This window comes from Schistocerca serialis, chromosome 4, assembly GCF_023864345.2.
Source record: "Schistocerca serialis cubense isolate TAMUIC-IGC-003099 chromosome 4, iqSchSeri2.2, whole genome shotgun sequence".
Taxonomy (NCBI): domain Eukaryota; kingdom Metazoa; phylum Arthropoda; class Insecta; order Orthoptera; family Acrididae; genus Schistocerca; species Schistocerca serialis.
In genome coordinates, this window is record NC_064641.1 from 18,866,545 (window position 1) to 18,893,798 (window position 27,254).

The following is a 27,254-nucleotide window of genomic DNA, read 5'->3' on the forward strand; positions in this document are numbered from 1 at the left end:
TTCACACACCTAACCACCCGAACACACATTCTGTGGATGTGCAAACACTAATTGTCGATACTCGATTATTGAAAGCAGTTGCCGGAGTGATGGAGGTGGAAGACGGTAGGGAAGGATGCAAGAATGCATGTTCGGTGAAACTTGTGCTGGAAGGGAGTATCCATATAGCCCACATGGTGAAGCGGACTTGTTTAATGGTCAGATGGATAGGATATCTTGTGTCAGTAAAGGTTCTGGTAATGTTCTCAGTATATTTCGATAACTACGGCTTTCCACTGCAGATGTGACATCCACAAATGGAAAGGCTGTAAGGAAGAGACTTCTTGATATGGAATGGGTGACACCTGTCAAAGTGGAGGTACTGTTGGTGGTAAGTGCACTTGATATGAACAGACAAATTTATGGAGTCATCTGAGACATGTAGATCAACATCAAGGAAGGTGGCGTGATGGGTTGAGAAAAGCTGAAGCAGATTTGGGAGTAGGTGAGGCTCTGGAGGAAAGAGCAAAGGTTGCCCTTGCCTTGAGTCCATATCATGAAAAGGTCATCAGTGAATGTGCCATATAAGAAGTTTCAGTTATTAACTGGATAGGAAGGATTCCTCCAGATGTGGCCCATCAATAATGTAGCATAGGATGTTTCCATGCGAGTACCCGTGGCAGTAAAACAGATTTATTTGTAAATTTGGACTTCAAAAGTGAAATAGTTGTAGATCAGGATGTGGTTGGCTTGGAGGATTAGGAAAGAGATGGTGAGCTTGTTATCAGGAGGATGTTGGGAAAGTTAGTGTTCCATAGCTACAAGGCCAAGGCAGGGGTAATGCTGGTGTACATGGAAGTCGCATCCACAGTGACCAAATAGGAATCTGGTTGTAATGGGACAGCAAATGTGGAGAGACGGTGAAGCAAATGAGCACTGTCTTGAATGTAGAGTGGGAGGTGAAGGACAACAGTTCTACATCTACATACATACTCCACAAGCCATCGTATGGTGTGTGGTGGAGGGTACCCTGTACCACAGCTAATCGTTTCCTTTCCTGTTCCACTCACAGACAGAGTAAGGGAAAAATGACTGACGGTATGATGGTGGCAGTAGGATCATTCTGCAGTCACTTTCAAATGCCGGTTCTCTAAACTTTCTCAGTAACACTCTTCAAAATGAATGTCTTCTTCCCTCCAGGGATTTCCACTTGCGCTACCGAAGTATATCCGTAACACCTGCATGCTCATCGAATCTACCAGTATCAAATCTAGCAGCTCACCTCTGAATTGCTTCACTGTCTTCTCTCTATCTGACCTGTTGTGGATTCCAAGCACGTGAACAGTACTCAAGACTAGGTTGCACTAGTGTCCTATATGCGGTCTCCTTTATAGATGAACCACACTTTCCCAAAATTCACCCAATAAACTGAAGGCTACTATTCGCCTTCCCCACTACAATCCTGACTGCTTGTTCCATTTCATATCGCTTTGCAACATTACTCCCAAATATTTAAACGATGTCACTGTGTCAAGCAGGACACTACTAATGCTGTATCCGAACAATACGGTTTGTTTTTCCTGCTCATCCGCATTATTTTACATTTTTCTACTTAAGAGCCAGCTGCCATTCATCACACCAACTAGAAATTTTGTCTAGGTCAGCTTGTATCAACCTACAGTCACTTATCTTTGACACCTTCCTGTACAATACAGCATCATCAGTGAACAACTGCATATTGTTACCCACCCTGTCTGTCAGATCATTTATGTGTGTAGAAAATAGCAACAGTCCCTTCACACATCCCTTGGAAAAACTGATGTTACGCCTGTCTCTAATGAACACTTGCCGTCGAGGACAACATTCTGGGTTCTATTAATTAAGAAGTCCTCCAGCTAGTCACTTATCTGGAAGCCTATTCCGTATGCACATACCTTTGTTAACAGTCTGCAGTGGGGTACTGTGTCGAATGCTTTTTGGAAATCCAGAAATATGGAATCAGCCTGTTGCCCTTGCCTGTCATCCATAGTTAGCAGTACATCACATGAGAAAAGGGTAAGTTGGGTTTTGCACAAGCAGTGCTTTGTAAACCACATTGATTTGTGGGCATAAGCTTTTTGGTCTCTAGCAAATTGATTATGTTTGAACTCAGAATATGCTCTACAATTCTGTAGTAAACCGATGTTAAGGATATTGGTTTGTAATTTTGCAGATCCATTCTTTCACCCTTCTTATGTACAGGAGTCACCTGCACTTTTCTTATCACTTAGCACTTTGTGCTGGCCAAGAGGTTCACAATAAATGCAAACTAAGTAAGGGGCCAATGCCATAGAGTATTCTTTGTGTAACTGAGTATTCTTTGTGTAACTGAGTATTCTTTGTGTAACTGAATTGGGATTCCATCCGGACCTGGTAACTTATTTATTTTCAGCCCTTTCAGTTGTTTCTCTATGCCAGGAATTCTTATTACTATGTCATCCATACTACGGGACTCGGTGACAGGTCAAACGATGGTAGGTTTGTACAATTCTCCTGTGCACGATTTCTTAAAGATGGAATTTAAAACTTTGGCCTGTCTTTTCCTGTCTTCTACTGTCAAACCTGGTCTGGTGACTGAATGGAAGCCTTAGATCCCCTTAGTGATTTTACATAGGGCCAAAACTTTTTCAGGTTTTCTGTCAGGTCTTTAGTCAAGGTATGATGGTGGTAGCTGTTGTATGCTTCGCGCATACATCTTTTCACAGATGCGTGAATCTCTACTAATCTTTGCCCGTCACCATTTATGTGTCCTCTTTTGAAACAAGAGTGCAACAGCCTTTGCTTCCTCAGAGTTTTCCGAATTTCGTTATTAAACCACGGTTGGTCTTTCCTGTCCTTAATCCACTTACTAGACACATACTTGTCCAGAGCACAATTTACACTTTGCCGGTAATTCCTCTATAGCCATCATTCTGGAACTAAATGTTTGCAGTTTATTGTCTAAGTGAGATGCTAACAACTGCTTATTTGCTCTTTCTAGTGGAAACACTGGCCTAGCCCTCTTGACTGATTTATTGACTTTCATAACCATAGTTGCTATGATGACATCATGATCTCTAATGCCATCGGTAAGGTCCAGCATGTTTGTAGTAGTAGTAGTTGTTGTTGTTGTTGTTGTGGTCTTCAGTCCTGAGACTGGTTTGATGCAGCTCTCCATGCTACTCTATCCTGTGCAAGCTTCTTCATCTCTCAGTACCTACTGCAGCCTACATTCTTCCGAATCTGCTTAGTGTATTCATCTCTTGGTCTCCCTCTACGACTTTTACCCTCCACGCTGCCCTCCAATACTAAATTGGTGCTCCCTCGATGCCTCAGAACATGTCCTACCAACCGGTCCCTTCTTCTTGTCAAATTGTGCCACAAACTCCTCTTCTCCCCAATTCTATTCAATACCTCCTCATTTGTTATGTGATTTACCCATCTAATCTTCAGCATTCTTCTGTAGCACCACATTTCGAAAGCTTCTATTCTCATCTTGTCTAAACTGTTTGTCATCCACGTTTCACTTCCATACATGGCTACACTCCATACAAATACTTTCAGAAACGACTTCCTGACATTTAAATCTATACTCGATGTTAACAAATTTCTCTTCTTCAGAAACGCTTTCCTTGCCATTACCAGTATACATTTTATATCCTCTCTACTTCGACCATCATCAGTTATTTTGCTCCCCAAATAGCAAAACTCCTTTACTACTTTAAGTGTCTCATTTCCTAATCTAATTCCCTCAGCATCTCCCGACTTAATTCGACTACATTCCATTATCTTCATTTTGCTTTTGTTGATGTTCGTCTTATATCCTCCTTTCAAGACACTATCCATTCCGTTCAACTGCTCTTCCAAGTCCTTTGCTGTCCCTGACAGAATTACAATCTCATCGGCAAACCTGAAAGTTTTTATTTCTTGTCCATGGATTTTAATACCTACTCCGAACTTTTCTTTTGTTTCCTTTATTGCTTGCTCAATATACAGATTGAATAACATCGGGGATAGGCTACAACCCTGCCTCGCTCCCTTCCCAACCACTGCTTCCCTTTCATACCCCTCGACTCTTATAACTGCCATCTGGTTTCTGTACAAATTGTAAATAGCCTTTCACTCTGTGTTTTACCCCTGCCACCTTCAGAATTTGAAAGAGAGTATTCCAGTCAACATTGTCAAAAGCTTTCTCTAAGTCTACAAATGCTAGAAACGTAGGTTTGCCTTTCCTTAATCTTTCTTGTAAGATAACTCGTAGGGTCAGTATTGCCTCACGTGTTCCAACATTTCTACGGAATCCAAACTGATCTTCCCCAAGGTCGGCTTCTATCAGTTTTTCCATTCGTCTGTAAAGAATTCGCGTTAGTATTTTGCAGCCGTGACTTATTAAACTGATAGTTGGGTAATTTTCACATCTGTCAACACCTGCTTTCTTTGGGATTGGAATTATTATATTCTTCTTGAAGTCTGAGGGTATTTCATCTGTCTCATACATCTTGCTCACCAGATGGTAGAGTTTTGTCAGGACTGGTTCTCCCAAGGCTGTCAGTAGTTCTAATGGAATGTTGTCTAATCCGGGGGCCTTGTTTTGACTTAGGTCTTTCAGTGCTCTGTCAAACTCTTTACGCAGTATCATATCTCCCATTTCGTCTTCATCTACATCCTCTTCCATTTCCATAATATTGTCGTCACGAACATCGCCGTTGTATAGACCCTCTATATACTCTTTCCATCTTTCTGCTTTCCCTTCTTTGCTTAGAACTGAGTTTCCATCAAAGCTCTTGATATTCATGCAAGTGGTTCTCCTTTCTCCAAAGGTCTCTTTAATTTTCCTGTAGGCAGTATCTATCTTACCCCTTGTGAGATAAGCCTCTACATCCTTACATTTGTCCTCTAGCCATCCCTGCTTAGCCATTTTGCTCTTCCTATCGATATCATTTTTGAGGTTTGTATTACTTTTTGCCTGCTTCATTTACTGCATTTTTATATTTTCTCCTTTCATCAATTAAATTCAGTATTTCTTCTGTTACCCAAGGGTTTCTACTGGCCCTCGTCTTTGTACCTATTTGATCCTCTGCTGCCTTCACTACTTCGTCCCTCAAAGTTACCCATTCTTCTTCTACTGCATTTCTTTCCCCCATTCCTGTCAATTGTTCACTTATGCCCTCCCTGAAACTCTGTACAACCTCTGGTTTAGCCAGTTTATCCAGGTCCCATCTCCTTAAATTCCCACCTTTTTGCAGTTTCTTCAGTTTTAATCTACAGTTCATAACCAATAGATTGTGGTCAGAGTCCACATCTGCCCCTGGAAATGTTTTACAATTTAAAACCTGGTTCCTAAATCTGTCTTACCATTATATAATCTATCCGATACCTTCTAGTATCTCCAGGGTTCTTCCATGTATACAACCTTCTTTCATGATTCTTGAACCAAGTTTTAGCTGTGATTAAGTTATGCTCTGCGCAAAATTCTGCCAGCAGTAATTATCGAAATATACTGATAACCTTACCAAAGCCTTCAATCTGACAGACAATATGCTATCCAGCACATCCATTAACAAGTCTCCTGTGCCACCTGCTTCTCTGTCACCAGTACCCCTGTTAACCAGCCAACAACCAGTACTTCTTTGGTCACTAAGTATAACCCTGGCCGTGAAAAACTCAACCAAATTCTCCTCTAGTGCTTCGACTGCGTCATGTCGTGCCAGGAGGTGAGGGATATCCTACCCAAAATCCTAACCACATCCTCGAAAGTACTGTTCCACCACACACCCAACCTCTAGAATATCCTCGTTGATCCTTATTCGAGTCCTATTCCCAATCCTTGCACCCCACGAGTTGATCACTAGCAGTCAGCCCGGGTGCAAGACCTGTCCCATAAAGCCACTTACCACCTCCTATTGTAGTCGCGCAGGCATTTTCTGCTCGATAGTAGACAGGGCCGTGTGGAAAAGCAGCCATGCTATATGAAGTCTGTTAACAAAGTATCTGACCATATTATCTTTTGTGAACACTTGATGGATTTGATTCTAGTGCACTTGCACGAGTTGACCTTCAACCTTTGTGCGCATGTGTGAATCTTTTGCTGCTTGTTGGTAACTTCAGTCACTGGCAAGCGGCAGTTTAGTGAGGTAGTGTGTAGTGCTCGCATCTGTTTTGCATTGCAGGGGAAATGACGGAAAGACTGGAGCTGTGCTACTTCATCAAATTTTGGCAGAAACTGGGCAACACCCAGGTGGAAATATTCGTAAGGTTCAGACGGCTTTCGGTGATGATGCTATGGGCATCACTCAAATTAAGGAGTGGTGCAACCGGTTTAAAAACAGCTGCACATCGGTGGAGAGCAAAGCACGTTCAGGTCAGCCATCAACGTGCCAAAATGACCAGGTCATTGCAAAATGAACACTGTGGCGATGTGGGACTGCCATGCGACTCTCAGAGAAATTGCGTAGGAGGTGGGCATCAGCACTTTTATGGCGGTTTCCATTGGAACTGAAGATTTGGCCATGAAGAGAGTGTCAACATAATTTGTGCCAAAGCTGCTGACAGCAGAGCAAAAGCAACTGCGTGTTGCTGGACATGCTGGACTCCACTAACAGTGACCCCGACTTTGTGAACACTTTAATAACTGGTGATGAATTCTGCATGTATGGTTATGGCCTGGAAAGCAAATCCCAGTCGTCACAGTGGAAGCATTCCTCGTCACCAAAATCAAAGAAGACCAGCCAAGTGTGCAGCAACCTCAAAGTGGTGCTGACTGCTTTCTTTGATTCCCATAGTGTGGTACACCACGAGTGTGCACCAAAGGATCAAACAAAAGAGTACTTCAGGGATGTCCAGCTTCATCTACTTGATGCTGTGTGGCGCAAGAGACTAGACTTGCGGTCAACAGGAAATTGGCACTTCCATCACCGACAATGTTCCGGCACATTCATCGCACTTGATATAGACTTTTTTTTTAGTGAAAAACCAGATTCCTGTGTTTCAATGGGCTCCTTACTTTCCTGATGTTCCCCCCTGTGACTTCTGCCTGTTCTCCAAACTTGAGAGGCCATTGAAAGGAACATGATTTCAGACAAGAAGACATTATGACAGAAACGACTGCCAAGCTAAACTCCATTTCGAAAGAGGCATTTTTGGCATACTTCCAACAGTGGGAGCACTGCCGGGGAAAGTGTGTGGAGTCCCAAGGGAACTACTTTGAGGATGATTAGGTGTCCAACACTTCAAGTAACCCAGTTTTTTTTCCCCCGGACAAAGGTCAGATACTTTTCTCACAGACCTTGTACATCAGCTGTGCTGCAATTACTGTACAGCATTGTACATGGGCAAATAATCAACTGTCTGCTCGCATGAATGGCCACTGTCAAACTGTGGGAAACAGCGAACTTGATCACCCATTGCCGAACATGCTGCACATAACAACACAGATTGCTTCAACAGCTGCTTCACTATGCAGTCCATTTGGATACTCTATTCCAGCATAAGTTTCTCTGAACTACACAGATGGGAATTGTCTCTTCAATATATCCAGCACTCTCGCAGTTCCCCCGGCCTAAACATCTGCTAAACTGTTCCCAATGCCTCACTTTGCCTTTTCTCATCTTTTCATACCACTCCTTCTCCCACTGCTCCCTTCCCCTCCCCCCGTCCCCCCTGTCCCCCCCATGCAGGCATTCTCTCTCTCTCTCTCTCTCTCTCTCTCTCTCTCTCTCTCTCTCTCCTCTCAGTCTCAGTGTTCAGCTACCATCCCTTCTCTCTCCTCTCCCTTTCTCACTCCTCGTCATCACCTGTCCATCCTTTCTCCCCTCCTTGTTTTTCCCTCATTTTACCCTCCTCTCCCTCCTCCTTCATCTCTTTTTGTTGTGCCCACTGTACTTTTTTCACCTTGTTGTGTGGCTGCAAAGTCATTTGTCCAAAGACCTGCCTCTTTCCCACTACCCCCTCTGTGCATCCTTTCCTACCCCCCTGCCCACCTCCATCAGCTCAGGCAACTGCTTTCATTAAGCAAGTGTAACTAATTAGTCTTGCAGTGGCACACTGGAGTGTGCATTTGATACATGTGCAGGTTGTCTGTCATTTAAAACCACTGTCTAATGAAAAGTCGTTTGTGTTAATTATCAGACAACAATGAAATTGGCCTAATGTAATTGACCCTCAAGTTGGATTCCATGGTGCTGTCGATTACAATCTATACGATTTCGTGATTAATAATGACAATTTGAAGTAAATATTGTGCAGTCTGATATCATTTATAGTTGTGCAGTTTTTATGTTGAAATGTCACAAGTAATATTATGTGGAAAATAACGCAACCATTTCCTTTTGTTCATCTAACATAAAATTACTGCAGATGTCCACAGACAGTGCAGTGTTCAGCTATCATAAATTTCTGGTAGACAGGTAATTAACTGTATCAAAACCAAACCGATTTGAGAAAAATATAAAATTAGAAGAAGACAGAATGGCTTTCCACCTTCAGGAGAGGAAATTACAAATACTGCTGATAGGTACAAATGCCCATTTGAAGAAATCTAGCCCATTCTTTTACAGTTACAAGACAATGTGTCATTTCCAGTGTCCTCAGTGGCACATGACCCTTCTTTTCTTTAACTTTTTATTGAGAGAGGTGGCGTGGTGGTAAGACACCAGATTCACATTCTCGAGAAATGCAGTTCAAATCCCTGTTTAGTCATCCAGAGTTAGGTGTTCCATGTCTTCACAAAACTGTTTGAGGCAGTGTGCAGTCCTGTGTTGCTCACCTGCAGCATCTCCCTCCTCCATTCCTGTCCTGTTCACCTGCTGCCTCCCTCCAAGCCATCAGCCCCACATTTCCCAATCCCCCCTCCCACTTTTTGCCTTCCCTCTCACCTTCCCCACTGCACTCGACACAACCCATCATCCCAGTCTACCTGCATATCTGTAGCCCCAGCATCATTGTACATTTAGCCAGCACGATGCAGCTACAAGCACACACGCATATGATTTTTGTGTGTGTGTGTGTGTGTGTGTGTGTGTGTGTGTGTGTGTGTGTGTGAGAGAGAGAGAGAGAGAGAGAGAGAGAGAGAGAGAGAGAGAGAGAGAGAGTGAGAGGGGGGGAGGGGGGTGCTACTATTTGGTGAATTGTTACCTTTCCTCTAAAATTATTTGTTTGAATAAAAGAATGTCATTAGTGCACCCTGGATTGTGCAATGTGATCACAGCATGGAAGGACTACAAACTTGTCCATATGGCCATAATGGACCATATAGTTTCATTCCTAGTGTTCATCTGATTCTAGAGCTCCACAAGGGGTGTGCACCTGCCCATGGTTTGGCTTATGTGCTAAAGGTTGAACTAATGACACAAATCCTATTCCTTTAGATTTCATTGTCCAAAAAATACCAACATTTCAGATTGCAGTGAGCCATTGGCATGCTAAGTTACAAAATGTGGTGTATTCGCACAAGTCTCTCCTCAGCCTATTCTACGGGATGCCCACAGACCTGCTAGTAACTGCCAGAGTGGCCTCACTTGGACAGCTTGCAATTGTTGCCCAGCTCGGTGAACAAGTGCCAAGTTCTGTACCATTGGGTGCAAAATGCAAACTCAACATCCTCCTGTTGAGAATAATCTGAACAGAAAGTAACATTGAGGAGATTTATGAGCCATGGTTACGTGCCTCCTTCAGACAATTTCACATACCATATTTCTGACCGAGCGAGGTGGCGCAGTGGTTAGCACACTGGACTCGCATTCGGGAGGACGACGGTTCAATCCCGTCTCCGGCCATCCTGATTTAGGTTTCCCGTGATTTCCCTAAATCACTTCAGGCAAATGCCGGGATGGTTCCTTTGAAAGGGCACGGCCGATTTCCTTCCCCATCCTTCCCTCACCCGAGCTTGCGCTCCGTCTCTAATGACCTCACTGTCGACGGGACGTTAAACAATAATCTCCTCCTCCATATTTCTGCAGCATAATGCCTGGCTATGTATGACAAAGTAGTGCAAGCATTCTTCAGAAAATAAGTAGTACCATGCATATGTGAGCAACATGTTGCTCATCAAACATATCTGAGATGTAGTTGATTGCCAAATTGTTCATCATGCCTTCCGCCAGCAATCACTGTCATTATTTCTGTAGTATCCTAAAAATTACATTGAGGGAGATTCTGGAATCTACTCGATCCTCTTCCATTTGATGCTATGGAATGTAGAGGTTTACTCGTGCAGCCCACAGGGGAGTCTCAAGACCAGAGAGCATTTACATTTCTTAGCTCCTTATCATTAAGACTTTGTGGTTTGTGTATACTTCTTGGTGTTGGATTTTTTTGAACTATAGAATATGTTAAAACCACTTGGAAGAAGGAGTATTGGCAAACAGAAGTATTTATCGAGCTACCAATAAACAGCTGCATCTAACAACTTTAAAAATAACATGGGCGTAACTATTACTTTCGGGTGAAACGGAAAATGTTTCTCACAGGAAATGTGTGTTGCAATTTTTGTCAGTAATAACATTCTCAGGCAATTTCATGTGCATTTACTCAGGCCTTTTCACCTCCTCCCCTTCCCCCTTCCCTCATCTACCTCTTGCCTTTCTTCTTTCATTGGCTTTTTTTCTCGCTCCTCATACCCACTTTTAAGGGAGTCTTCCTACAACTTTGTTTGCAAGAATAATTATCTCATATTTGTTTCTCACAGTAACTTATTCAAAAAATCTTCAAAAGGTAGCTGAGGAGTGAATTTTTTTTTTAAACTTGATAAATGCTCAATTTTTCAAAATTCAGGTCTTTGTAGTTGCCAATCAATCTAATTGCCGTGCACAACCTGTTCCAACAGTTTTGTCAGAATCTGATAATTGCTGTTGTTTTAGGGTATTGGAAAGCAAAGAGTTTTTGTAAAACTCATTTTTACTGTCAATCAGTTAAAGCAAAAGTTGATAAATGCATACAGTGTACTCTCAATTATCCGTGGTAATTGGGGACTTTAAAACTGTGGATAATCGAATTCCATGGATAATCCGCAATTGAAGTGCATGGTAATGTAATAGAGTTGTTCAAAAACAAAAATTAATTGCAGTGTCATAATTAAAAACCACTTAACTTATGTTTGTAATAAATTCTATTTTATTCATTGTATTATGTGTGAGATGACAGTACTTACAAAGAATAGAGTGCAAGCCAGTTTGACATTACACTATACTACTCTGAAACAAAATTGTCTTGAATTGATTTCTGACTCAGTGAGGCAGCTTGTCTTTTACATTTTGCACTATGAATTTTACGCAACACCAACTTTTAGGAAAAGGAAGAATCTTCTTGCTGTTACAGGGAGTCCAGTAACCCTTCGGCCCGATGAAGTGTTGGTACATGACTGATTACTATTTTTGTCACTGTCATTTAGCTCCTATGGTTTCCCTTGTACTTGACGAACTATAGTACTGTTACTCAACATCTCGTGACCGGGGCCTGTTTGGTCCACGTCAAATCATTCAGAAATATTTTCTTTGCTAATGGTTTAACACCCAGGAGTACTTTCCAAAACAGTGGTGGTGGTGGTGGTGGTGGTGGTGGTGGTGGTGTTTAGTGTCCCGTCGACAACGAGGTTATTAGAGACGGAGCGCAAGCTTGGGTTAGGGAAGGATTGGGAAGGAAATCAGCCGTGCCCTTTCAAAGCAACCATCCCAGCATTTGCCTGAAATGATTTAGGGAAATCGCGGAAAACCTAAATCAGGATGGCTGGAGACAGGATCGAACCGTCGTCCTCCCGAATGCTAGTCCAGTGTGCTAACCACTGCGCCACCTCGCTCTGTTCTCCAAAACAGCAACTAATGTTGCTAATGAGCAGTCTTCCTCACCGATGGAATCACTGATTTCGTCAGTTTCAGGATTAATCTTCTTCCATGACTTGGCTATGGTTGATTGTTTTACATTTGACACATCATAAATGTGTAGTAAAGTCAGTTGTTTCCAAAATATTTGAAGATTGCTGTCCTCTTCAATAAGTTTTTATAGCGCCCTTGCAGGTAGACCCTTCAGTGTTAAATGTTCTTCCTCTTGTGGCACAATGTAATTGTGGAAGCATGTTTTAAATACTGTGTGGCCCATCAGACCCTTTTCTGGTGAAAATAATGGACATTGTGCATTTATTTTCCTTTGAAAAAGTGTGATTTTTTTAACTTTACTTATTTAATGTAGGTTAATTCTTACAAAGAAGAAAACAGCAACCAGCCACTATTAATACTGCTATTTATTTAGGTAAATAGCGCCGTTACCGGTTTCGAACTGGGAATTTCATCATCAGATGGCTGTTCACTTGATTTTCAAGATACACTTTACATTATCGTCCGTTTTTCAATTTTTGTTATTCCACTGTGTCAAAGTATTTTTGGTGTGTTGTTGCCATCGAAAATTCCGCGCGATTTTGTTGCGAAGTGTATCTTGAAAATCGTGATCAGCCGTCTGATGATGAACTTGCCAGTTTGAAACCAGTAACGGTGCTATTTACCTAAATAAATAGCAGTATTAATAGTGGCTGGTTGCTGTTTTCTTCTTTGTAAGAATTAACCTACATTAATTGTACACAGCCACGGTCTCACCATGTCAGTTTTAGACAAAATAGCATTTACCTATTTAAGTTTAACTTTATGTTATCCCTTACCATTAGCACAACACATCATCATCATCATTATCCTTTCCTTAATTGATTTATAACCAGATGCATTACAATCTGTCTCAAAAGCTAAAGTCTTTGTTGGTAGACACTTCCAAAACAACCCGGTTTTGACCGCACTGTATATTTGCTACAGCTCGAAATTTTCTCTTGCAGTAAACTCCTGGAAATCATTAAAAATTCAGAAGCAGCCTTAGTATCTACACTTTCCTCTTTACATGACAATCTCCCTGATACCATGATGCTGTTTAAATCTTGTTAGCCAGCCAAAAGATGCATTAAAATCTCCTTCAATCTTCAAGGTTTTGAAGAATAAACTGGGCCTGTTTGATGGGTATTGGACCAGATACTTGTGTGCGATCTGCTCTTTTCTGCTGAAACTATTCCAATGTGACTTTATCCAGATCTGCATGTGTAGATGTGTTCATAGCCTTCTGCTTTGACAACCCTTTACATGAGTCAGAACTGTTAGCAAGTTGAATTATTTTGTCTTTATTTTTCCGAATATCACGGATCATAGTTTCAACCACATTGTAAATCAGTGCCAGATTCTAGGTATCAGTACTGCTTTCTTCAAGTTTGAGTATTATTTCCAGTTTCTGCTGTATTGTCAGCACAACACATTTTTGTTTTTCAGACATTGTTTGGCACCAACAGATACCAAATGAATACAGTATCCACCACAACAATACAATACAGCACTTGATGTGTTCAATCAGCACATTGTTTACTGCACTCATGTTGTAACATGACATTGTTCACCAGACACTCCTGGGTAAAAGAAAAATTTTCAGCCGCTAAAGAGGCCACAGATAATCCACTCATGGATAATTGAGAGTCTCCTGTGCATGTAACTGAGTGCTTAGGTGGTAGGAAGTCCAGATGGAGAGTGAAAGTATCCAGGAAGTTCAGCAATAACAAGAAAATGCTGGCCTGTTCACATGGGCTATCAGACATACCAGTGAACCCAAAAGACTAAGGAAGAAAAGACTGCAGAGCAGCTGATGTCTCTTACGATGATATCACAACTTTTCATTGTCATATAAATAGTTTAAACAAAATTGAGTAGGATAAATTGTCACTAAAATACATGGTTATCACATCACTAAAATGTAAAAACACACAAAAAAGGCATAAAGGAAGAATATTGTTTTTATAAAGTGCAGCATAGAAAAAAGGTGGCCAGACAGTACCTATTATGTGTCACAACATTTCAAACATCATCAGGGATGTCTAAAGACAGAGCCTCAAATTTGGCGAATAAATTTCATTAATGGGGAACTTACCAGCTGAAAACCAAAGGGGAGATGACGGCATGAAAACCAAAGGGGGGACGACAGCATTACTAAAGATAAGGAAATTACACAAGCAATAAAGAACGATACCAAAACGTATAGTTATAGAGAGAGCCACTGTTCAAGGAAAAAGTCCAAAACAGGATATTTACCATCTGAGCTGAATACAGATAAAATGTAGAAAAAATTCTGAAAAAAAAAAAGGGAAATGTCGCACCTCCCTACTTGCTCATAATTGAAATACAAGCATATTTTCTGTAACTGCTTCAATTTTTCATTTAACACTCCCCATTCAAGTGCATGCACAAAATGCAAGATTTGTCTGCCGAAATTTAAGAAACGAACTATATCTGGAGGAAAATAATCAATGAATAAGAAACCACTGATTGCACGAACTTCATGCAAAAAAGTTCTCTGCAGTAATGGAGGAGGAAAATCCAAATGTGGTGAAAGATGTTTTAATATAAAACACAATCAAGCTAGTACCAAAGTTTTCCATAAGTAAAGTCTTCCTTTTAAGGCAAGTTTGACTGTACAATTTGTGCATTGTGGTTCAGTCCCAAGCACAGACAAAAGAAAGGATTGCTTTTTATACTTGGTTTGAAATCGGAGGACCTAAAGGATGCAGTAGAGTGGCCCCTGATCTACTGGATTTTCTGAGAAACCTTGACATACCTCAACCAGAAACTGGTTCAGATAAAATTAATTTGTTTTCCGACTCCTGTACCGGTCAATAAAAATGCAGCAATGATTTGCACACTAATGACCTTTATGGGAGAAAGCAGAAAATTTAATAAGTTGATATATTATTTCCCTATTTGTGGTCACAGCTATATCCTCTTGACGGAATGTGTGGTAGAGTGGAAAAAGACTACTGAAACAAAGAAGATATTCTTTCACCAGCTAAATCTATAAAGTGCTAAAACAACATGCTGACTGGGTAGTGAAGGATCCAGTGCACTAAAAGCTGTACAGTCTAAGATGCCTTTCAAAATAACTGCTCAGCCGGTGATGGCTTGTGAAAAGTCTAAAAAGAAGGTATTGTTGTTAGTATTGGGTACTTATCACGCAAATTTTGTAAAGGTTGAGGTACAAAAATCCAGAAACTGCAGTCAGAAAGTGAGGAAAGCAACGATCGTGGAAAAGAACACATGGCCAGCAAGGAAAAGAAAAAGCATGTCTTTACATTTACGAGGCATTTTAATGTACTGGAAGGAGCAGAAGAGTTTTGTAAGGATGTTGTTGAATTGATCAGTAGATTTACAGTTTAGTATTGTTGTAGCCAGTATTTTGTCCTGTATTTTATGCTTACCAAACATTTATAGGAAAGTATGATACTCTGAAATGTTATACTGTAGTCCATTATCGTATTTCTATGCAAAATAAACAATAAAGTAGATTTCTCTGTAATTAATATTAAAAATAAAAAAAAGAAGTTTGTTTGAATGTGTATATTAACAAAACTTTTGACTTCCGTTCTGCATTTATCAACTTTTTTGGAAAAAGTTTGAAACTTTGTCCCTCTACTCTGATATAAACGATGAAAATTTTAGAGAAGTGACACACACTATTGGAATTGTGCCTGCAAAGCAATGTGGATGTTTATGTAACTAGTATTTTGCTATGATATTTAAAAAATGTTTCCTCAAAATTTCACTTTTTTTGCATTTACTGATTTTTTTTTAAAAAAATGCTCCATAATTATGTTGCTTCTTGCAATATTTTCGGATATCATTATCTTGTTCAAGTTGAGTGGTGAACAGATGTCTCATTAATTATAGCATTTATATTAAAATTTCTAATGTCTTTCTCTTCAATGAGGAAGTGCCACTATACAATAAGCTTACCTTTTCTTTAGAACTCGTGTATATTTTCACGGTGTTTTAGCAACACACTGAATAATTCTAATGTAGAATACTTCTGATTCATTTCACATTTATGTTATTGATAACAATTAGAGGCAATGGGTGTCACTTTTAGTACATTAGATAAAAAAGAAGTGAATGTCTAACATAATATACAAGCAAAAGAAATAAATAGAAATTTAAGTCGTCTCGTTTAAAGCTTGTTACTTCAATGAAAGGAACACAAAGATACCTTCAATAGTTGTGATGTAGGAAAATCCTGGGTGAAATACAGATAATGGAAAGAGTAAAGGTAAGCCCCTCACTATATAGCCAAGCACTGAGTGCTCGACAGGCATATAAACAAGACTGAAAATATTGTTGAACTTCTGGACAATGGTCTTCTGGACAGAGGCCTTGGTCAGAGCTAAAAACTCAGAGGCACACATGTGCATGCGCATGTGGACACACACACACACACACACACACACACACACACACACACTCTGACCATACTTCTGATAGAATAGGGTATGCAGAGTGTCTGTATAGAACAGATCTCGCCCATGAGTCTTCTGTACGGAAACACAAGGGGTTAGTAATAAGAATGGACCAGTACATTTTGTAGGTTGGCTGGCTGGAAGAGTATCACTTTGGGGAATACTGGATAGATTGTGGGATGGATGTCCCATAGCTGCATCATGGGGGTGATTGGAGAGCTAGGAAAATGTGTGGATATACCATAAAGAACTGTTTTAAACAAAGAGAATAATCAATATCTGCTTATAAATGATAAAGAAAAGTATGATCCAAGATGATTTCTACCAGTCCTACCAAAAGAAGAAATCATCCAGAACTCCTACTCCGATGCATGCAATTTGCCAACGCGTATCAATGAAAGAACCATGTGTGGAATATAATTCCAAAGAGAATTGAAAATAGGTGTAATCTGTTTCATTTCCATCTATGTTGGCAATGAAGTATGAGTTAATTAATGATATATGCTTATTTATTACAAAATATTGAGGAAGCCTACAGGTTCACTAAATAAATTTTAACTAACATAAAAAAGGTATCGTGGTTCATGATTATCTACAGTGCCATTTCATTCTCCTCTCTACATTCATTTTAACAAAAAAATAGTAACAAACCCAGAATTTCAGCAAAATTCCAAGATCTGGAATGTTTGTTGTACCCAATGAAAAGTTTAGTTTTTTGGAGATGTGGGATTTCTCAATATTCCTAATCAGTTGATCAAATGAATGAGGAATGAAGTAAGGGTTTGGAGTTTGGTTTGAGGCATTAATGATGTTTAGGGAGACAGCATCAGCAATGACAAGTGAGGCTCCAGGTATGGATTTGGGTGACAGGTTGTGTTTGTGTCCTTGCTATAGGAGTGTAAGCTGTTAGAAATGGGTAGGAAGCTTTGGTCACAGAAAGCAAAGAGTCTTTCTGTGGGAGTACAGTAGTCAGCTTCAGTTGGGCATTCAGGGTGATTAGGTTTATGACTTTTGGGAAGCTTGTAATGCGCACGTGTGTGCGTGTGCGTGTGCGCGTGCGCAATTTTTTTTTTTTTTTTTTTTTTTTTTTTTTTTTTTTTTTGGGGGGGGGGGGGGGTGAGGAAGGAAGAATATTTGGAATTAGGTGGGGAAAGATGAATTTGAGGGAGATGTCCTGCTTTCTGCAATGAAGTTAGGGATTTGAGTAGGGGGTCTGAAGTTACGCTAGCCTTTTTGGGTGGGATCTCTATGGCAGGGCTTGTAAATGAAAATGTCAGGCAGTTGGTGGAAACCATTTGTAAGGTAATCACTGTGGTTCATCACAACAGTGGAGAATTCTCAAAATGGGGACTGTTTTAAGATTGTAGGTGTTATTCTTTCTTCTGCCAAGAAATTTGTGTTCTTTGGCAAGTCTGTAGGAAAGTACAGTGAGACTAGGTTAAAGGTAAGCAATTCATTGGAAGTGGCCATGGTGTGACTGGGCTGGAGTTGAGGGAGGGGTCATGGTTGAATGGATTTATGAACTGATCAGAGGAGTTAGTGGCAAAAAAATAGTTTGCTCTGTAAGGAGATTGGCTGAAATCCAGAATGATTGAATGTTACCAAACGAAAGTGCTGTCAGGTCGATAGACACACAAACATACACACAAAATTCAAGCTTTCACAACCAACGGTTACTTCGTCAGGAAAGAGGGAAGGAGATGGAAAGACGAAAGGATGTGGGTTTTAAGGGAGAGGGTAAGGAGTCATTCCAATCCCGGGAGCGGAAAGACTTACCTTAGGGGGAAAAAAGGACAGGTATACACTCGCGTGCACACACACACGTATCCATCTGCACATACACAGACACAAGCAGACATTTGTAAAGGCAAAGAGTTTGGGCAGAGATGTCATTGACATGTCTTTGCCTTTACAAATGTCTGCTTGTGTCTGTGTATGTGCGGATGGATATGTGTGTGTGTGCGAGTGTATACCTGTCCTTTTTTCCCCCTAAGGTAAGTCTTTCCGCTCCGGGGATTGGAATGACTCCTTACCCTCTCCCTTAAAACCCACATCCTTTCGTCTTTCCCTCTCCTTCCCTCTTTCCTGACGAAGCAACCGTTGGTTGCGAAAGCTTGAATTTTGTGTGTATGTTTGTGTTTTTTTGTGTGTCTATCAACCTGCCAGCACTTTCGTTTGGTAAGTCACATCATCTTTGTTTTTAGATACCGAACAAAAGTGTTGGTATGTTGATAGAGACACAAAAAAAAAAAAAAACACAAACACAAAATTCAAGCTTTCGCAATCCAAGGTTGCTACATCAGGAAAGAGGGAAGGAGAGGGAAAGACGAAAGGATGTCGGTTTTAAGGGAGAGGGTAAGGAGTCATTCCAATCCCGGGAGCGGACATACCAACACTTTCGTTTGGTATATATATTATCTGGTTCGCAGGATGTGTAGTTCTTAAGGTAGAGATAGGGGTTCATAGAATTCCATAGCAAAGTTGTGAATGAGTAAGACAGAGTAATTTTGTTACATGCAACACACAGACAGTGATGAAGAGCAAGAAAATACAACTAGCATGCAGAAAAATGCTTAACAATTTTTGAACAACCAGGAGTTGTGTTTGTTTCATATTCATTAACCATTATCTTAAGTATGTAAATGGATAGATTTTTTGACTGTTTTAGTGTTAAAAGAAACAGCACCTTTTCCTAATTTTTAAGTAAATTTTATAAAATGATTACACAGTCAAGCATTATAGGTTGCTTTGAAACACATTGCTGATATATTTTTAGTGATTTTACTCTAAAAGTTGATTCAGGTCAAAAACTTTGTATTCAGTACCAAAAGAAAATGTGCAAGATGGTGTCCTGTTAAAAGATTTGTTCAGTAACTAGTTTTCATGAGACATTATGCTATTTTTATAATTGACTTGTTTTCCCTGTTTATGTTTACATCTTCAGTTAAGCATTTACTGATTTCAGCACCCCACGTAGTGCAAAGCCTTGGCTGGGAGCTTCACAGAAACTGAACTTCAGGCAGCCTCAATCTACAATGGAGACTGTATTTTTTGGAAGCCTGGTCAGTAAAATTAGGCTTACGAATAACAATCAGTGTTTATAAACTGTTACTGTATTTTTAATTACTTTATATCTATAATGTGGCTTAAATTTTGTGTTTATGTTTATGATGAGCAGTACAATTTGCTTTTTAATTAGTTGTCTTATTTTCCATGTACTCTGGATTATTTTTGCATCTGATTTTTGTCTGTAATCAGAAAAAAAATTCTTGGCCTTCTAAAGTGCCACTGGAAATTTGTACCAGGACAGGGACTCAGTCCTGTGTACCATAGTATTGATATGCTCCTAAGCACAGCTCATGGATGAACCAGAATTCTCTTTGTCACTCAAAGATCCCCTGCTAATTTTAAGTCTCTTATATGCATTGTTGTAATTCCACACACAAATAAGAAAAAGGGCAAAGCCCTAAATATTTTAATGCAAACACAGTTCTGACAGTCTGTACAAGTCCAGTGTTATAAGAAGTTAGTCTGTTAATCAATTTCTTAAGATGACTCTGGCAGTCAGTGACACGGGACAGATTCTGAGGTGGGTTTATCTTCTGATATGTGATGGTGCCATCCCTGGACATGCTGAATTTTGACAGCTTGTGTCTGCGCCTCATCAAATGCTGTGGTAGCCCCCGCAGTGTTGCCAGTATGAAACAAGTGATGAAAATACGGGTTACCACAGTTCTCTCCCTTTGGGAGGGCAGGGAAGAATGTCGAAGGTGAGTCGATGCAACACCAGCATCCCTCCCCTGTACTGGGTACTGCCTTGTGGTATGCAGGAAGATGATATTCATATATTCATGGCCTTCTGGGCTTCAGAGACTGTTACACACGGCACAAACAGCAGCTACCTGTGACTATGTAGGCTTTCCCAGTGTAATAAGCCTTGGAAATCTCTCTCGGTTTGGTGCCTGATCCTAAAATAGTCCCGCTGAGAATTGATGCCAAAGCTGCTTATCGACATCCTTCTGCCTTCATACTGTACACGGCGCATGCATCACCCACCACAAATGTTGCCCTCCAAGACTGAGCAGGTGGCACCGCCTGTAGTAGAACACCAATGGCAACAATATATCGCACTCGGAGACTATTTTCGAACAGTCAGACTGGCCACACCGAAGAATGTTCTGTTTTGATGCGGGATAGTACAAGGTTCCACATTCAGTGAAGATGAAATGCGTTGTCTCTATTAATCAGATTTTCTGCCAACCTAATTCCAATTGCCTCTTTATAAATGCTGTTTCAAAAAACTGGTCACAGTTTCATCGAATTTCATCCTGTGCCCCTTGTTTGAGCAGTGTTCTGCTACTGTCAATTTTTCTGGCTGTTGTAGTCTTGTATGACAATGATGTTTTACGTAGTTGTCTTGAACTGTGCATTTGACTCGCACAGTTCACAGCTGGTCTAGAGAACGTCACTGTCATATGAGGCTGCAACAGCCAGAAAAACTGGCAGTAGCAGAACATTGCTTAAACGAGGGACTGGGGGTGAAATTTGATAAAATTGAGATAGTTGCCAACACTTCTGGCTTTTGGAACAGTGTTTACAAAGTGGCAATCGAAATAAGGTTGGCAGAAAATTTAATTAACACAAACAATGGATTCTCTCTTAGCAGGACATGGAATCCTGTACTATCCCGCATCAAAATGGAACGTTCTTCGGTGTGACGAGTCAGTGCTCGAAAATAGTCTCTGAGTGCAGTGCATCAGTGCTGCCAATGTTCTACTATGGGCGATGCCACCTGCCCAGCCTTGGAGGGCAGCAACTGTGGTTGGCGGTGCATGCACCATGCATGGTATGGAGGACTATATAGGATGTCAATCTGCAGCCTTGGCATCAGTTCTCAGCGAGACTCAGTAGCAGTGCCGGCGGCATTCTCCTGAAGACAGCAAACAGTTGGATTGCCAAAATATTGAATCGAGTTGATTTTAGGATTTGGCAGCAAACGTGAAGAGACTTTCTAGCAGCTCCCTGTCTGTCACCATTGGAACATAGGGCATGAAGTGTCCCTGGCAATGATGAGTCCACTGTGAGCAGACCTTCTGTGGTGTGATGCCAGCTGCTAGAGGTGCTGACACATGAATGGTAGCCGTGTGGATGTCAGACTCCTCGGGTTTGGGAGCAGGAATGTGAGGAGGAGACTCTTGTGGCTCACTCAGCAGCTCCACCCACTGAATGAGCTCATGGCGATCCTGTGTGGGGCTGGAAAAGACAACAGATTGGGGAGGGGGGGCTGTGGCCAAGGGGGACCACAGCGCAGGAGGCTGGGCCGAGGAAAGAGAAGGTACCCCGAGAGGTGGCACTGAGGACAGAAAACTGAGTTCTGATAGGTGGGTCTGCTTGGGAGGGTCATGTGGGGGTAGTGGAGGTGGAGGCTGTTCCACTATCTGCAGGTGGAATTTGTTTGCAACATTGGACTACCAGCCTGTCACCTGTCTGCAGCGTGAAGACTTGCCAGCTCCACTGACAGTGTGCTACCTCTGGAATCCAACACTCACTGCAGCAAAATGCACCTCCCAGACTGGGGTGTTGGGTGCATAGCACGCTGACTGAACTGAGTGAGGCGTGTGAGGTTTGTGAGGAGTTGACAATAGAAAGTGTAGCACTATGCATGGTTGGCACTCATGTAGCAACTCCATTAGGTCCTTCTTGCCAGTAGGAGTAGACCTGTAAGAGCTTAGATAATGCCTAAGCCCCTCTTCCACTGGGGCATCCCCAGTGTCCTTCTTCATCTGTATTGTGAAGGTCCCTTTGAGGTGCTCAGTCTTCTTGTTGGACTGGGATGAAATGTCTGAGAGGTGAACTACAGACCCTTATCCATCATCAGGTTGTGGGAAAGACAGTCAATGCAGAAGATGCAGGTGAGTGAATATGCAGTATAGTCCCCTATCATAGAACAGCAGTTGATAATGTATAGGAAATAGGAGTAAGCTTCAACGATGAGCATCCAGAATGCATCCAAAAAGAGGGCGACAAAGTCCCAGTGGATACATTCCCAAGGCTGCATGGGTGCTGACCATAGTGAGTAACATTGGTGCAGGGCTGCTTGTAATAAAAAGCCATCCACTGCCTTCCGAGTTTCCTCTTCAAGATAAAAGCAAAGGATTTCCTCCGGGTCGAAACTGGGGTCAGGGCCAATAGACAGATATGAAAGTACGTCCGCATTGGAGTGCTCAGGCATTGATTGGAAGTGGATTTCATAATGGTAATGGGTAAACAACTGGGGTTCAAGTTGCAGTCTTTTGACTGTCTTATTCAGCAATTGTGTGACAGACCCAAAGAGGGAGACTAAAGGCTTACAGTTCATGACAAGATGAAACTTCACACCATATAAAAACACATGAAACTTTTTGATTGCATAATTAATAGTAATAGCCTCTTTCCAATTTTGGAATAGTTCCATGGTGCCGCATGGAGTATTTTGGAGGCAAATGCAATTAACTATTGTGAACTGTCAGAGTTGTGATGGGCAAGCACAACCCTCAACCCGAACTGGGACACATCAGTAATCAAGACAAGCTGCTTATCCAGCTGGTACATAGTGAGGCAAGGGGGCTCCTTCAGGTTAGTGGATGCTTGGTCACACACAGTCACCCAGCCAAATGGTGCACCATTTTTCAATAACTGGTTAAGAAGAGTCGCAGTGGTAATTGCTTGTGGTATGAATTTATGATAATACACAACTTTGCCCAGAAAATCCTGGAGCTTCTTCAGGTTAGTGCATTGAAGAAGAGCCTCAGTGGCAGCAATCTGGCTGTGCATCAGCTGTGTCCCTGCCTGGAGATAACATTTCTGAGGTGTTCATAGTGAGTAGGAAAAAGTGCGATTCATCCAAGTTACACTTGAGATCAGCATCCTGCAGAGTTTGAAACAGAAACAGAAGCTGAAGGTTTCACAGATGCTCCTCAAAGGAGGGACTCGTGACCACAATATCATCGAGATAGTTGATACAGTAGGGAATACGTTGTGAGGGTTGCTCCAAGAAATATTGGAAAAGTGCCGAAGCACTTGCTATCCCAAAAACCGACAACTGTTTATATCTACAGAAACCATAGGGGTGTCGGTAACAAGTAACTTCGGAAAGTCCTCATCAGGCAGAAGCTGCAGAAATGTCCACAATAAATCCACCTCTGAATAATACTGTTCTCCTGCAGTTTTGCCACCAGTTCCTCTGGATGTGGGATGGGATATATGTTGATCACAGTCTATGCATTAATCATCACTTTAAAATTGCTGCTTAGGAAGGGTTTTCCAGACAAGTTCTTTATGATTACAATCGGTATGGCCCACTGGCTGGATGAAATGGGTTCAGTCACCTCCATAGCTGTCAACGTGTCGAGTTCCTCCTTAACTGCCTAGTCCCAGTGAAGAAATGTTCAAAGAGTTCTTGCAAAATTCCTTCTAGAGCACATGGTCAGAAACCAATTTAACCAAATTGGTAATGTGAATCCAGAGACTGTAAAGGTATCCCAGCCAAACAAGATTTCTAAGAAAGCACTATATATCACGGGAAAAGTTGATGGGTGCACCATCACCTTATCTGCTGTATCCGCCATAAATTGTCAGAGAAGGGGGATCTGTTGTCTGTTCTAGGTAACAGTGTTACTTGAAGCTGGAGACAACATTGAACCATCAAAGTGTGGATGCACTGACTGCAACTGAAGTAGCTTCCCATTGACATGCACATTGATGAGCAACTTGTTAGAAACTATGGCAAGGTTGTTACACTCAGAGCTGATGACATTAATGTCCTTCAGTTGGAGGGAAATCCACCTGGTTATGGTGAACAAAACAGGTGGGGCACGATGGAAGGGGCTCGAGGGAAACAGCCTGCTGTGGACATGTGGTGCACGAGGAGTATGAATGGACCACCACACTGTGATTTCTGCCTTGGAGAATGCAACCAGAGCCGGGTGCCAGCAGTCGTCCAAGTTGACAGCAGGCAGGAATCCAACTGTCAGCCCTCCACTCAAGAATTTTCAAGCAACTGAGTAATGGAAAGAACATCGTCCAAGCGGATTCTTAAAATTGTAGTGCTCAATAACAGACTTCTTTTTCAGGGGTCTTCCCAGTGATAGCAGCCCAGATCATAGTATCAGCATAAGACTCCTTACATTGAAAGTTAACAAAGCAGCAGTTCTGACTTAGAACCTGCAATTCTGCAGTCCAAGCACAATACGACTGCAATTCCGCGGCCCAAGTGCATTAAGACTGATGAGGTTGTTTCGTGCACTGATAAATTTCCACCCTTGAGAAAATAACATGTGTTTGCTGTTCCTAATAAGAAGGTAACAATCGATACATTTCATCAAATGAGAGGGAAATGGGTTCCTGAAGCAAGGTCAGCTTTCCTAACGAGTGATTACGGGGAACAGAGCCCAAGACAGAAAAAGACCCTTAATGGTAGTGGCATCTGTTACCTGGAAGGCAGTGCAGTGTTACTATAAGTCCATCTCGTATGCCTCCCAGTACTCTGCAGACTTATCATAGGCAGGGAAGGGAGGCAGATAGGCTGGCAGCTGCTGCGACATTGTCAGTAATCTGGTCAGCACCCTTTCCAAAGTGGCTGTGTGTTCTTGCTGTTGCAATTCCAAGTACTGCTGGCTTTTCAGCTGCTGCTGCTGTAAACTTTGGAGCACCATCTTCAAGGACTTACTGGATGTCATTGTCAAATCAGCAAGAAATGCATGTGACAAGTCAGATGGCCCTTGCCACCACTTGTTTTGTGATTCCACACACAAATAGGAATACCCACAAAGCTGTAAACATTTTACTGTAAACACAGTTCCAACAGTCCATACAAGTCCAGGTACAGAGCCAGGCCAAGTCCAAGATAAAAACTTAATTTGTCAGAGCGCAGAGTTAAAGTTACTGCAAGCAAATACAGTAGAACGTGAGAGAGAGTCTGCTCTGGTCTGAGCTTATATGAAGTTAGTTTGTTGTTCAGTGTCTCAATGTAGTGCTAACCGTAGGCAGTGTGCACAGGTCCTAAGACAATGCTGTCTTCTGATGTGTGATTATGCTGCTGCTTGGCAGCTGGCCCCACACAACTGCCAGATGGCGCGGGTCAGTTGAATTGCGTGGCTCAGCTCTGCACCCCATAAAATATTGTGGTAGCCATGGCAGTGGTAACAAAATGGGTTACCAAACTCGTAACAGGAGTAGCATCACTGCAACGAATGATGAGAGCAAGCATGTCTACTAGCTCAGACCAGGGATGTAGTGTGTGCCAAATAGGACTGGTGATATTTTTGAAAATATTGGGAATCTGATATATTGATATTTTTTAAAAATATCATTATTAGCCCTCAATATATTGAAAAAAATATTGATTTACCAGCCAAAAAAAATATCGGCTGGACATTGTAAATGTATTGCCAGTTTTAGAGCTGTAGATTTAAGTATTGATTTATTATTAGATATTTTGTAGACCAACAAGCTAGCAGCCTGCTTATCTCGCTTGGAGCAAGAATTTAAAGGAAAACGATGCACATTCGCACTTGGTGATAACTAGTTTCTATCAGTGGTAACTGCAGGTATGTGGCACAATAAAAGTTGGCCAATGGGTCTGTCATTTGGTTTTGTTGTGTATTGGATTTGTGTGGAACACTTAATGTCAACTTCGCCCCCCCCCCCCCCCCCCCTCCCCGCCCAAATACCAGTGACCTATCTAGCAGTTGTAGTGTCAAAATTGCATGATTAAGTTAAAAATTGCAGTTTCTGTCGGTAGCACCAATTGCTGATTGTGTCAGCATTTTCCCTCACACATCTCCACCCACTGCAAAGAACGATCTTGTCATTTAGATTTTTGTTAATCAGTGTCAGGAACTGTTTTTGAAGAATGTCGATGTGAAGAAATAGCATAATAGTCGCATTAAAAAAAATTTTTAAACGCAACTGGTATGCTGTTTCTTGAAATTGGATATCTTTTTATTCCTTTCACAACCCCCACCCCCTCCAGTGCAATCGGATTTCTTCTTTGTGCCATCTATGCTTCTTTCATACAGCTGAAGAGAAAGACTGGACATGATGAAAGCTCAAAAAGTAGTAAGACTCCTTCACACAGTGAAAGTAAAACTATTTCACTACAATTTCAAATGAAAAACTTCAAATATTTATAAAAAAATTGCAGGAAAGATATAATATAAAAATATCAGCATTTGATATTGCCATTTCAGTATTGCTATATCGGTGAAACAATATTGCCAATGTATATTGATATCTATTCGAAGATATATCGATATTTTATTAACAGTCCTAGTCCCAAACTTTGAGGCAATGCTATACAGGTGATAGAGAATCATAAACTGGCTGTTTTGGGCTAAGGAACTGATGGTTGGAAATGAAATTTTAGGAGGTGCAAAGTGATGAATGAGCAATGTTTATCAGATATGTGTTTGGAAACTGCTTATGTTAAATAACAAACACCTGGCTGCTACAGTGATACTGGCGACACTGCCTTGAAAAACAGTACACAGTTGCCTGTAATGTGTCTGTAGAGGATTATACCATTGTTAATGGTTACTTGTTGAAGACATGCATTTAATGTATGGTACAGCAAGATACAACACTTTAAAAGCTGAATGAACATGCATGGAAAAGTTTCACAATAAGTATAATCCTAATTGGAAGAAATTTATATAATTAAAAAAAGTGTATACAGTAAAATTAGAGGAGACAACGTTGGATAATCTGAGATAAGCTTCTTCTGTAAACAGGCCTGTAAAATACGTGCTTCAAAAAATATATTAGTGGTGGTGCATCCTTAACTATATACTGATTCTAAATGATGTGTGCAGGCAGTGAAGCCAAATAACAACAAGTAACCAAAATATTTGGGGGAGGGTGGTATATTTTTTGTGATATTGTAATGCAGGCACTGAGAGTGGTGACTGTCCTTCTGATCAGTTGT

The 27,254-nt window shown here is 41.2% G+C and overlaps 1 protein-coding gene across 2 annotated transcripts in view; it reads left to right on the forward strand.

Moving 5' to 3' along the window:
* LOC126473532 (protein FAM135A) overlaps window positions 1-27,254 on the forward strand; it is a 572,632-nt gene that overhangs the window by 384,956 nt on the left and 160,422 nt on the right. For both annotated transcript variants that reach the window (XM_050100643.1, XM_050100644.1), the window contains exon 6: window positions 19,257-19,353. In XM_050100643.1, the coding sequence (XP_049956600.1) occupies window positions 19,257-19,353 (97 nt within the window). The remainder of the gene's footprint in view (window positions 1-19,256; window positions 19,354-27,254) is intronic.